General features: G+C 40.2%; 1 protein-coding gene across 6 annotated transcripts in view; it reads left to right on the forward strand.

The window, feature by feature from the left end:
• Nucleotides 1-11,107, forward strand: part of TRERF1 (transcriptional regulating factor 1) — a 98,563-nt gene extending 87,456 nt beyond the window's left edge. For all 6 annotated transcript variants that reach the window (XM_058836115.1, XM_058836116.1, XM_058836114.1 and 3 more), the window contains 8 exons: nucleotides 325-464; nucleotides 1,163-1,266; nucleotides 2,463-2,538; nucleotides 7,370-7,458; nucleotides 8,284-8,397; nucleotides 9,092-9,280; nucleotides 9,728-9,936; nucleotides 10,577-11,107. In XM_058836115.1, coding sequence (XP_058692098.1) covers nucleotides 325-464; nucleotides 1,163-1,266; nucleotides 2,463-2,538; nucleotides 7,370-7,458; nucleotides 8,284-8,397; nucleotides 9,092-9,280; nucleotides 9,728-9,936; nucleotides 10,577-10,898 — 1,243 coding nt within the window. In that variant the 3' untranslated portion in view covers nucleotides 10,899-11,107. The remainder of the gene's footprint in view (nucleotides 1-324; nucleotides 465-1,162; nucleotides 1,267-2,462; nucleotides 2,539-7,369; nucleotides 7,459-8,283; nucleotides 8,398-9,091; nucleotides 9,281-9,727; nucleotides 9,937-10,576) is intronic.
• Nucleotides 11,108-13,079: the final 1,972 nt, after the last annotated feature.

Genomic DNA, 13,079 nt, shown 5'->3' on the forward strand with positions numbered 1-13,079 from the left:
GAACAGAAATCTGCTGTTTCTGATGTCTAGCCTCTTTGCTAGTCGTGCATATAAACTAGCTTGGGTTGTCCCTAAGGTATGATGTCTCAGTATGGCTTAAATTGCATATTGAAATTTTTGTTTTTCCCCAAGAGATCAGTTCTCTCTAGTATTCAAAATACTTATCCCACTGGGAGTAAAGCATTGCATAAAGCAATCTGACACAATTTCCTGCCCCTTCAGTGCAATAAAAGTTGTGTTTGAAATAAAGTGAATACTAATCTGACTTTTATTTTTTCTACACATTGTGTAGTTGAATACTTATTTATTTATTCTTCTTTATAGGCGAATCAATATTGGGTCCAGGTTCCAGGCTGACATTCCTGAGCTGCAGGACAGATTGCTGATGGAGAAAGATGTGCACAAGGCTACTTTGGTTTGGAAACCATGGCCAGAACTGGAGAACAAAGTCTTCCAACAAAGAGGTATAATGACTTGCCATTTTAGAAGTTCCTACGTCAGCCTTTGCCTGTTGGAGAAATACGCATTGATTTCTTGTGTCTGTACTGAACAAAATGTTCAACAGAATATTAATTGCTGAGTGCAGAGCAAGAGACTAGAACTACATGGTATAGGTTCAGAGCAACACGATTATGTAGTGGCATTTAAAGGGAAGTCTGGATGAACTGTTTTCTGGCAGCCAAGGGGGAAAGGTCATCGCTGGGAGGCTGGGTGCTGAACTGCCTGGTAAAGGCAGAGGCCACAGCTGAGAGGCAGCTGATGGATCTGGGCCTGTCCTGTGACCGTAGTTGAGAGGAAATGTGGCAGGCTTGGTGGCTTCTACCAGCCCTGAGAAGAATTTTTTCATGCTTCTGACATGGTTTATTCTGTTTCTCCATCCTGGCTGGAGCCTTCTTGGCACAGGAATGTCACTGGTGTGCGCAGGTCATTGTCTCACAGGCAGATCTCTGGCTCTGGAGTAGCCTGTCCCATCCCAAGGACGTGCTCTGTTACATCCTCTCCCCAGTGATCCTGGGAGATAAGATGCTGAGGAGAAAAAGTGTGAAAGAATCTGCTGCCCTGAACTATGTAGTCTTTGAGAAGCATTACAGAATCCTTAGCTCCAGATGTTTGACTGACAGGCTACTGTATTAGCAGTAAAATGTTGACTTGTTTCTGACAGTGGAAGACCTTTTAAATATGAGCTGTTCCAGTGTGTTACCTGGTGGAGGAACTAACTCAGAATACGCTTTGCACTCTCTCTTTGAAGCAAAAGGAGATATTATGGTAAGATAAAAAGCTGAAAGGAGAGATATGATCCTCTTCTGCAGATAAATTAGCATGCTTTATTAAATGGATTTAGATATGGTTATATAAAAAAGATTTCTGATTGATTTGAAATTATGCTTTAAACATCCTGTAACATTTTTGGGGAATGACTTTTCCCTTTATTCTCTAATAAATTTAAATTTCAAAGCAGTGCCTCTCTGAAGGCTTACTGTATATTTCATATAGATAAGATTACTTAGTTTATAGCCTTGGGGCTTTGAATGTCTCCCAGTGCTTGCTCCAGCCCTGATATTTCACAGGCTTTATATTTGGTCACAGAGAGCTTAGTCCTCCTCTAGCCCTTATAAAAAAACCTTTTTTTGGAGCAGTAATCACATCTACTTATTTGTTCAGAACTATGAGGTAATTGCACACAGTTCTTATATAAATAATGCATTTCAAATATTTGCATTAGTTTAGTGATGGGAATGTTATTAACTAAGGCAAAACATCCATTTTGCCCAGTATTAGGGAAAAGCAAGGCCCCTTGCACCAGTTCCTGGAAAGCCAATATGAAACCAAATGCAGCAAAACATGGGGCTGGAATGAATCTCACTGGATGGGGTAATACAGTGGGTTTTAGCTTGGGTCCCAGTTTCCATAGGCTCTGTTAGCTGTATCTAAGGGGTCTGAGAATGTCAGGATGTGGAATTTGCTTTACAGACAGTCTGCATTTTTAGGGGAAAAAATTTTAGGGATCCATAAATCCTCTGTTCTCCTGATATGAAGGACAATTAGCTATACTTGCAGTCACTCTTGACAGATGTTGACCTACACAGATACTGTAAAATATGTTATGCTATAAATATTAACGCTTTCAAACCAACCACTAAATATTAGTATTAATTAACACTATCGAGGCAAACACTAAATGTATTTACTTGTGGCAAGCAGTAAAGGAGGGAAGGAGCTGGAAGTTGCTAAGTAATAGTCACATTTGTGCTCATTAAGGCAGGACAGGTGCACATTAGGTGCTCTTCTGTGAGGTACAATGTTAATGGGCCTTGGAGTAATTTGATACAATTTTGTAAGACAGAAAAGAGAAAAGAGAGAAAATTAATTCATATCCTCATACCAAATAGTGTTCTAAATGCAGTTTTATGCCACAGCTGATTGCTTTTCCTAATTTTGTTTTTCCCTGCTTTTTCATTTAGGTTGCTCTTGAAAAGCTGCTGTTGAGAAAGCCAGTGAGATTGAAGTGTCATCCTTTGGCAAATTACCACTATGCCGGTAGGTTTTATTGTGATCTTTCTATCTGTTACACAGTCCAAGCCTGGCTTCCCAGGCTGGAGCATGGGATCACGTTGCACTCTCTGCTGTCTGCTGCAGGGATGGCAGCATTTAATAGAGATGATGCGGACAGTGCAAGGCTCCCAGAGCCGTTTGTTGCAAGTTTAGCAGTTTTATATATGACTGACAATGTGCAGAAGCTTTGCATTCATGTTGCTGTGTAGGATTCTAAGGATTTAAAACTGCCTCGGGTGATTCTTTTTCTGATTTAAACTGAAATTTAAAAATTCATTTTAAAACTGGCACTATTTATAATTTAGTATCACTAATGTCTTAATTTTCTGGTACATAAACAATCTGCCATCCTGCCTGCTTCTTCTGAGGTGATGGTGCACAATAAATGAATGTGATAATCATGAGCATCCTTCCAAAGAGGCGGTGCTGTAACTCTTACTAGGATCTTAGTACTGCTTACAGAGCCTCTGTGTGGGGATCTAGTAAAAAAAAGTCTGGGTTGGTGACTTGTTTCATAAAACTCAGCAAGAATTCTGTGAAACAGAAGTGAAATACAAATGTGGTGTTAAGTCATTAGACTTCAGTTGTGTCACCTGAGCAGAGATGGCAAATGTCTCTCCTCTGCAGCCCCCCATGCTACTGCTTAATGCATTGTAGTGGCTAACAACTGCTGAGACACAGAATAAGGTTTTACATAAGACATTTAGAACTTCATCTCCAGTTCAGGCTCAATAGGAAATGAGCTAAGAGTCTTCTGGTGGTCAGTCAATCACAGTGTCCAAGGTCATGTACTCATTTCAGTTACAGTCAATATGCAAGGTAAGCACAGAAGCAGTCTACTTCCTGGCTGAAGAGGAAAGACTGGAAAGACTTCCAAGTTACAAGAAGTCTTCGTAAGGCAACTCCTTAACCCTGTGGCCTGAGAACAAGAACAGAAGCATGTTTGATGGTAGCTGATAATGGCAGTGATTAAATGTGAACATCAGGTTTTTGGTTTTGTTTGAGGGAGGTGGTGCAGTGGTGCCTGTGATAGCAGTTCTGTTGCAGTCCAAAGGGTGAACATGGGAATGAATGGAGAAGGAGGACATCAGCCAGGAACTTTGTTCAGGATCTCTTGCCTGAAGAGATGACACCAAATCATATGTGTAAGACAGTTCAAGGGCATGACAGCAGGAAGATGAGGAGATATCCCACAGCCTCTTCATCAGTAAACAATCCAATTAGCAGAGCAGATAAGAAATTCCTGCCTGTGTGGCAGAGGAGGAATAGTCTTTACTAAAGCAACTTCACAGTAGTTTCAGAAAGAATTCATTGGGATTCAGGGAGGAGCCAAGAGACTGTTTTGTGTAATCTTTCACATGAGATGATACTAATCCTTGGTAACTGGCACTGAGACCTGTGGGCACCTTTGAATCCCTATTTCTTAAGCAGGGAAGAAAGTTTGAGTGTGCTTATCACAGCATGAAATAAAATCTCACCAGTCTGGATTTAAGTGCCATTAAATAACAAGACAAAGCACTACTTTCAAAGGCTATTGCATGTAACATGTGATTACAACTAAAATTGACAGCATTGCTCTAGCACTGTGCAGCAGCTCTTGAATAACATTTTATTTCTGATTGATAATCAGCCACTCGAGGCATATGAGAATTTTTCACAATCTAGCGCATGAATAGCTTTAATATGACTTCAAGTGGCATCATTTTGGGATAACTTCATGTTTTCTGCTCCATATTCAGAAATCATGGCTCTCAGGCTTGCCACATTTAAAGGTGGAATACATTGAAACAGAGCATGCCACTTACCCATGAGTATTTACTCATTGGAGTACCACAAACAACAGATACCCAAACTCATCCTTAGCATTGCCTTTGAATGAGGGTACAGGCAAATAGCTCACCTTTGAAACTTGTTGGCTTGTGAGGGAAGCCACTTGTAAAACTTGAGGATTTTATGTTGTGTGCCAAGCAAGAGAGCTGGACATGCTGGCCCATGGCTCCTTTGAAGAACACCCTAATCTCTGTCCTAAGACTTTGCCATCTGTCAGGATGTTTTCGTTTTAGGAAGAGAGAGGGAGCACCTACCTAATGTAAGAGGGGCACTGGTACAAACACTTGAATTGTTCTCCTTTCAGCAGTGGAGTTTCTCAGGTCTGAAGTTCTGCGGTGAGAACTGCAGGAGAGATGGTCTCTGACACAGGGCACTTCAGGCAGTCTGGGAGCTTCATGTATGTGTTGTGACAGGGTTGTGGGTCAGATCCAGCATATGTTGTACGTAGTGGATTTCAGCTACCTCTCTGTGGGGCACCCTGGGTGTACACACAGTCCCCTTGAAACCCACAAGTTTCACAACCCAAAGCACACAAATGAGTAGAAGATATTTAATGTCAGTTAACCAGTGCAAAGACAGTATGGCAGGTGAAAAACAATTTAGAATAAATATCTAAACATAAAGATCAGCTTTATAATTTGTTCTGTATTCTAAAGCCCCAAATTCTTTTTGCTGCATTGCAGATCTCTCTCTGTGCACGTTCTCTATATCTCCCTCAAGCTAACAAGAGCAAAAGTGGTTTCCCAGCAACCAGAGTTAAAAACAGCTTTTCTTCTGTTTCTTTTCCTACACAGGATTTATTCTATTAATTAGGTTACTTCCAATTAACCCGCATAATCCTATAAGGGTCTCTGCTAATACCACAGCTATTGGGGAAAGTATGCAAGGCCCAAATTCTCCATAGGTATACAACAAAATTAGTTCATGGAAGTGATTCTGTGTTATTATTTTTATTGTGTTGTCTTTTTTGGAGGGTGGGGTAGAGGCAGGAGAGCAGAATGACTAGGGGAAAAAAAAAAGTCTCTCCCAGTGTCATCATGCTTTTTAAAGTTATGTTTTGGCATAATAAGAGTAGCCTCCTGGACTGAATGAGTGCATTTACCCCCTCACAAAGGGAGGGTAAAGGCAAATGACTGACGACTTGTGTAAGAAGGAAATAATGCTGGTTCAGAGTGGGAAAAGATGGAAAGGCAGTGTGTCAGCAGAAATATCTCTGGGTGATAACAGAATAAGTAAAACTCGTGGCTTGAAGCCAGTGCCATTTTCTGATGCTTAAGAGATCTTTAAGTGTAAATCTCTTTGGAAATAGCTAATGCATTCTTATATCCTAGTAGTACTGGAAGAGCCTACAGAAAACAGGTTGCAGAAAAGTTAATTTTGTAGTTTTCAGCATATAAAGGAGTGATGAGATACCTACTCTGAGCTTGTATGGAGCTTGGGAGCTGATGCTAAAAAACAAAACATTTGTAGTTAATAACATTGATTTTTTTTTTTTTTAGACAAAAGTAACTTGTAGAGTTCAACACCGTGTGTGGTCCCAAGACCCAAGTTAATTGAAATCAGCACAGAGACAAGCTTTTCTATGGAGAGCAGTAACATTGACAAGAATATTAGGGAATTCTTTTCATAAAAGTTTTAGACTTTTCAGAAATTCTCAGACTGAAGTAGAATCTTCTCGTGGTGTAAGTCATTTCAAAGGCATCCACTTTATGACTACTTGCATATCCTTCCTTTAATGTATGTAATTCTGCCCACTCCTAACAAACAGAACAGTGCTGTAGAGCAATCCTGTGTTCCTTCTGTTTGACTAATATTGAGAAAGCATAAATTCAGTTCAATTTAAATGTTGATTTCACATTTTCATGGGCAGTTAGGCCAGGGGACCAAACACAGAATAACAATATTCAGAAGTTTTATATACAGCTTTCATTAAATAATGAAAACCACAATGTGCATATTGCACACTGCTACAGTCTCTACCTACTTGTGACCTCTGCCACAGAGGATTTAAATGTTTTATCCCAAACCATGCAAGTGAAGAGCTGCAAAAGGATATTACAAAAGGATCTTAAAAAAGGATCTTACAAAAGGAGAACAAAAGGATATATGAACTTCTGTGTCTTCAAATGTAAAGTGGCATACATGGGAATAAACAATTCAAGCCTTACATAGGAAATTATGAGCTCTGTAGTGGTACTTCTCAATTAGAATGAAAGTTTGGGATTGTAATGCTAGTTCTAAGAAAGTATCTGCTGTATTTTACAACAGCTAAAAAATAGTCAAGTGCTAAGAGGATAGAACACACGGTGATGCCACAGTGAAAGTCTGGATTTTATGTGGACTTCTGTGTGCCTTTCTGGTCCTCTTGTCTTTATAGGAATGTTTTAGTATTGGAAAAGGTTCAGAGGGGGATAGTAGTAGTGATCAAAAGTTTGGGAGTGATAGGGCACAGAATTTTGAATAGCGTGGAGGTGGTGGTCAAGGTTGGGTTCACTTTCTCCTCCACTTAAAGAATGAAGGGTCATCCAGTGAATCTACTGGGAGCCAGGAAACAAAGAAAGAGTGATGGCTCTTCATGCAGAGGGTCCACTGACCTGTGAAACTCCTTGGCAAAGGATGTTTTGAGTATGAGAAGTTTAATTGGTTGAAAGGAAGAGTGGCTCAGCCACTTACAAGGGTAGTTACTAAATAAGCAAATTGCAACAGACTCAGGAAATCCCCTGTGGTCAGAGATTAGGAAAAATTAGGGAGATGTACTGTATTTGCTTGCCCTGATCTTACTGTTTCCTAGGCAACTGCCTGTCACCACTGCTGGAACCAAATACTGGTTAGATGGACTTTAGGTCTGTGTCAGTACACCCATGCTTGTATTTGGGTAGCGGCAATCACTCATGTGCCTGAGCCTTCCTGGTTCTCATTTCAGATATGGCATCAACGTAAAGGGGGTGAGTTTTATCGTTCATAATGATTTCACTTTCTTTTTAAGGCTCTGACAAATGGACACATCAAGAAAGGAGACTGTTCAAAGAGGCATTGTCCACCTACAGCAAAGATTTCATATTTGTACAGAAAATGGTAAGGTTATTTCTATTCTATCAATTTCTGGGTTTTTTTTTTCCTTTTGCTCTATTCTGTTCATTATCCCACCAGTACCAGACCAGCTGATTGCAGGCACAGAGGCAGCAGTGGTTACAAGAACACCGATAGGAGTGGTATAGTCATTGTATATACTTGTGCATTAGATACCAGTAAAAAACAGTTACAAATAAAAAAAATTTGTTCCTCTTGTTATTACATGTGAAAGTTTTCACACCTGGAATCCAAATCATGGCATTTTATGTGTGGGACAAGTATGGTTTTCCATTATCGTCTTGGTGTTCTCTGGCAGTTTGTTACAAGGTGCCAGAGTCACTGGCATTGAACCTGGTGCCAAAAAGGGTTGAAACCTGTTACTAATGAGAAAACATGTTTGGGCTTACTTTTCATGGTCTGCCACAAAGCAGAAAGGACAAAGTTAATAAGTTTCAGGGCACAGTACCCTACTTGTTAGCTCAAATGTTGAAAAATATGTGGGTTTATGCTTAAGTCTTACTTCTTGGATTTCTCAGTGGTACTGTATAACTGAGCTACAAGAGTACATTCTGAGTCATTTTCTGTCTGGACTTTAGAGAATCCCAGAGAAATCTACTGAAGTTGAAAAAGTCAACGCAAATTTGACTAAAAAAATTTAAAAAATAATTATTCTACAATAATGCTCCTGTTGCAGTCAAACTGCTTTTTTTTTTTTTTTCATCCTTTGAATGTTTGAGGAATAAACCTCTTGGAATATATTAAAATTGTGTTGAATGAAAGCAAAAAATTAAGACTGGACTAAGGAATTCTGCAATTCCTTAACTACAGGTTAAGTCTAAGACAGTTGCACAATGTGTGGAATACTACTATACATGGAAGAAAATCTTGCGTTTGGGACGGAAACACAGAACACGTTTAGAGAAGAAAAGAGATGAATGCTTGGTAAGTCTGAAAGAAGATGAGAAAGTTTAACACTTGATAATTTCTGTTTGTCCTGTTTGGAGGAAGAGGTTGAATTAGGTGACATGGGTATCTTCCAATAGAAATTATTCCATAACTCTAGGTTTTGTTAAGTTATGTATGAACATTTCGTGACCTCAGCAACACCAAGATTTGTGTGGCTGGACTGCAACCAGATAAAAGTGCATTATCTAATTTTAGTCCAGAGAAAGCTCTGTATATTATCCCTGTGCCTGAGTGTGCTCCTAAAGGCTGCTCTAACATTCCAGTACACATGCCACTTGGGATGTGTTGGTTTGTGGGTTGGGGTTTTTTTGGTTGGTTGTTTTGGGGTTTTGTTAAAGTAACTTGACTACAAGTACAGTGTACATGGCCTTTCTGATGGCAGGAGGACAGTACTGCACCTGGCATCTAGATCCTTGGAGTCACAGCTCCCTAATACATACAGAGGCTGTCTTGCCTGGAGTACTGCAGAGAAGCTTTATGTGCTATAGCTTATCCATTAAGGGGTGGTACCTCCAGTAAGACCGGAAGTTCATTCAGGATGGGAAGAAATACTGATACTGGGAAGCACACGTGACTAAACAATATGCTGTTCCATAAATGTGTATGCCCTACTATCTGTGCTATCTTTGCCCATATTTCTAGTGTTCCTTAAATGCACTGTCTGTTTTAGACAAGTGGAGAAGAGGAAGTGTTAGAGGAAGATGAGGAGATTGAAGAAGACAGAAAGGAAGAAAGGGAAATGCAGAAGTCACCTGACCCACCAGCAATCTCTCTTGTTGGACCTATAGATGTACCTGCCGTTCAGGGTCTTTCACTGTCTTCATCCTCCTTCATCTGTGAAATGCCAAACTGTGGCGCTGTATGTGTGTTTGGTATATTTAAGGGGGAGAGGGGGGTGGTGGTGGTGGTTGTATGTGTAGGCCAGTGAATTGTGATTTTGGCTGCTTTTAATTCCCACCCCACAAAATATAAGCAGTCTGTTCTGTACAGAAAACTGAATTCTGAGATGATGTACCAGTTGGAAATACTATATGGCAACAGCTCCAGTTAGGTTATACAGTTTTAATAATAGGATAGCTCACTGCTTTGTTTTATTGTGACTATCTTCAACTATAGTGGTATATTGCTGAAAGCAAGCACCATTTGAGTGAGTAGATGGTGCATATTAGACCTGTACAGTTGTTCTGTTGTGATACGCATTCAGCATCCTACTTTCTGCAGTTCCTTGTTTTCTCGTGATTTCATGGGGTTTATTGTTTCGTGTGTGCTGTTTTTCTTCCCTCCCCTCCACCCTGCTCCCTGCCAGGTGTTCAGTTCCCGACAAGCGCTGAATGGCCACGCTCGCATTCACGGAGGTACGAACCAGGTGACAAAAACACGCTGCACCATTCCTGGCACTAAGCAGAAATCTGGTACGCAGAGCGGATACTGCTCCATCAAGAGCTCACCTGCCCACAGCACAACAAGCGGCGAGACCGACCCAACGACAATTTTTCCTTGCAAGGAGTGTGGCAGGTAAGTGTGACTGTCTGCAGTACAGCATCGCCTCTGCCTATTTAGATTCCAGATCAGCAGTGCTGTGAAAAAAACTTTGTATTTTGTTCTGATTGTCTTGGAAGAAGTTTGCCCCCTAGATGATATGTTCTCTTACCAAAACTTTCAGAGGTAGGTTTGCATGACATTTTAGATGCCCCCTGCAGTATTTACTCCCATTTCCCACTTACCTGCTAGAATTTCTACATCTAACATGCCAGCTTCCTGCTTCATCACAGACTTGAATGTGACAGTGGGCAACTTTTTCTGTGTTTCTCTACTTGAGTTTGTCCATCCTAACATGGTAATCCTTCACATTTTCCCTGTTGTGCAAGATGGTTGTGAAACCAATAGAGGGAAAATTAGGATGTGCATAGACACTGAAGCAGGTGTGGGAGCTACAAACTACCTCTGGCAAAATCAGAGTAGGCCATTTTGATACCATCAGGATGTATAAATCTGGTAATATGTCCCTGAAATTCACACCATGGCATTGCAGACTTCACTGACTGCTATTTCAGGACAAGGAAGCAAATGTACTGATAAGTTGTTGAGTCTTTTTTGGCTCACTTCATCAAAAGCAGTGCATTTTAATCTGGTTTTTTTTCCCTTTAAAATTTAGGGTCTTCTTCAAAATCAAAAGCCGCAATGCTCATATGAAGACTCACAGACAACAAGAAGAACAGCAAAGGCAGAAGGCTCAGAAAGCTGCTGTGGCAGCAGAAATGGCAGCCACTATTGCAAGAACTACTGGGCCAGCTGGGCATAGTTTGATCCCCCTGGATCACATGAGTTTGGTTAAACATGTTGAAAATGTTGGTGACATTGATGATGATGTTGTTCCGGATCTGGGTGATGTCATGGAAGAGAATGAAGTTATGGATGCTGACCTCTTACTGGATGATGAAGATCCAGATCTACTGCAGGATGATGCTGAGTTGTAAATAAAGTCATTTGATAGACAGCTACTGAGCACACCCTGAATGGATCAATCAGGAAACCTGGACTGCTTGTTTATTCCCACTGATTGTAAACTACCTGTTGAAAATTATAATTCTTTTATCCAGGTCTAGAAAAAAAAAATCTGCTTTTTTCCCTTTTTTTTTATTAATTTGTGTTTTGGGGGAAGAAATAAATAATTGGTACAAATATTCTTATAAGCTGTTTTTATCTGAGCTCTTTTTGCTGATAACTTCCAAGGCCACTAATTACAGAAGTTCATGGTTCTGCTATCAGTTCCTACCAGATGGTCCTGGTAGAATCTTTAGTCTTTAACTCTTCCAAGTTTCATTTTACCCCCATTACAAGAATAAATTTCACACACTTCTGATGAAACATTTTTTTTGCCTATATTGGATCATTTCCAGCATCTTCTAGAGAGTAAATGTCATCTCTCTTAAAGATATGATTACATTATTTGTCTTTGTGCTGCCATTTTAGGCGAGATGGAGGAAAAAAAAATCTGGTTTTAACTGTGAAAGAGTTTGTAATATCACAGTTCATTTTCAGTTCTATCTTGGTTACACCGGACGTTTTAGACCTTCCATTTTAGCAAGGTTTTTATCTGCTGATTTTAAAATGACCTAATTTCAAGGATTGAAGAAAGAAAATGATTGTTCTGTGGTTCACACCCTCTGATGGGAACACTGAATCAGAAACGCTGCCTTGGTAATCAGATTGCACTGGAAATATTGTCCCATGACAATAAATCACACTGTGGAATAGCCATCTCGGTGGTTTTTGGGGAGTGTGCTTGAGCAATGCTTGCTCTCTCACCAGGCAAACACAGGGAAGCATTCTTGCCATTGGAAAAGAAACTGATACACTTTCAGCACCTAGGTATAATGTGTTATTCTTGTGCCATTTTTCAGTCCTCTTCATTACATCAAATTCAGCTGCTGTTTGTTTATTATAAACATGCTGCAAAGGTGAGTTGATGTTGCTGTTTAATGACCATTTCTCCTCCCTTAGGTTCCGATCTACATGCTGGACACATGACACAGTTTATATAAATTTAGATTTGGTTCTCCGATTAAACAGGATCTTGAAAGAATTGTACGTTGCAGAATAAAAAAATTAAAGAAGAAATGCAGTTAGGTTGAGTGGACCTTCAATTACAGAATGTGAATGCTGATTGCAGAGCGCTCACAGGCAGCAGCACCGGTTTTCTTGTGAATTTTGCACAGTAGAGGACTATTGTTAACTTTATAAGATGTATTTCAGATCTTCTAGGATTCAGGTCTGTTTGGGTGGGGTTTTTTTATGGGTTAGGTTTTGTTTTATTTTATTTGGTTCTTTTTGCCATATTCCTAATACCTTCACCAGAATCTGAGGGATGGTGGGTCTTACTTTCCACTTGTTATCCTTGTTTAACTATGCAAAATGAGGGTAAATCATGACACTTTTATAGGAGTTACTGGACCGCACAAGTTCAGAACCAGTGAAACCCACTGACAGAGAGAGGTGCCTTCTCTGTCAAAGCCAAATAAGTGAAGCCAAATGACCATTAGTTTCTACTTAAGGTCAAATGTTCTGATGCTAAAGAACAACTCTTCAGGAGAATGGAAATAACTTCTTAGTTTTCGGTTAGTGAAGTTCCTGTGTACGTGGTTGTTTTAGTGTTTTGGGGGTTTTCCAGAGGTTTTTGCGGTATGGTTTGACCAGTGGGTGGAATTTCACTCCTGTCACGTAAGAGGTGATGTTCTCACTCGTACCCTTGAGCTTCAGGAGATCAGGCAGCAGCAGCCTTTTCTTCCCCAACCTGCCACTTGGCACATTCCCCAGCAGTTCCTGTCCATGCTGTGAGATTTTACTTTTACCATTGCCATATGCAACCCAGGTTCAGCAGTCTGGGTGCTGAGCTGTGTACCAACAGTGAGACCCACTGATAAAAAAAATCTCATAGATAGTGCAAGTCTTTGTGGTTTGCAAAGTGGAGGCTTTTGTGAGCATTAAAATGTGTTGGCTTTCAGGAGCCTCTGTTAGAAACAGCCCAGCAGAGTCTACTCTTCTTCTCCCAAGCTTGTATAATTTTGAACTGTTAATAAAGGATCTTTGTGAGAAAGGCTCTACACTAGAAATTGGACAGTTTTTCAGTTCCTGGTGGTTAAAACCTGTTTAAGCAA

The sequence above is a fragment of the Poecile atricapillus genome, chromosome 3 (assembly GCF_030490865.1).
Source record: "Poecile atricapillus isolate bPoeAtr1 chromosome 3, bPoeAtr1.hap1, whole genome shotgun sequence".
Classification (NCBI taxonomy): domain Eukaryota; kingdom Metazoa; phylum Chordata; class Aves; order Passeriformes; family Paridae; genus Poecile; species Poecile atricapillus.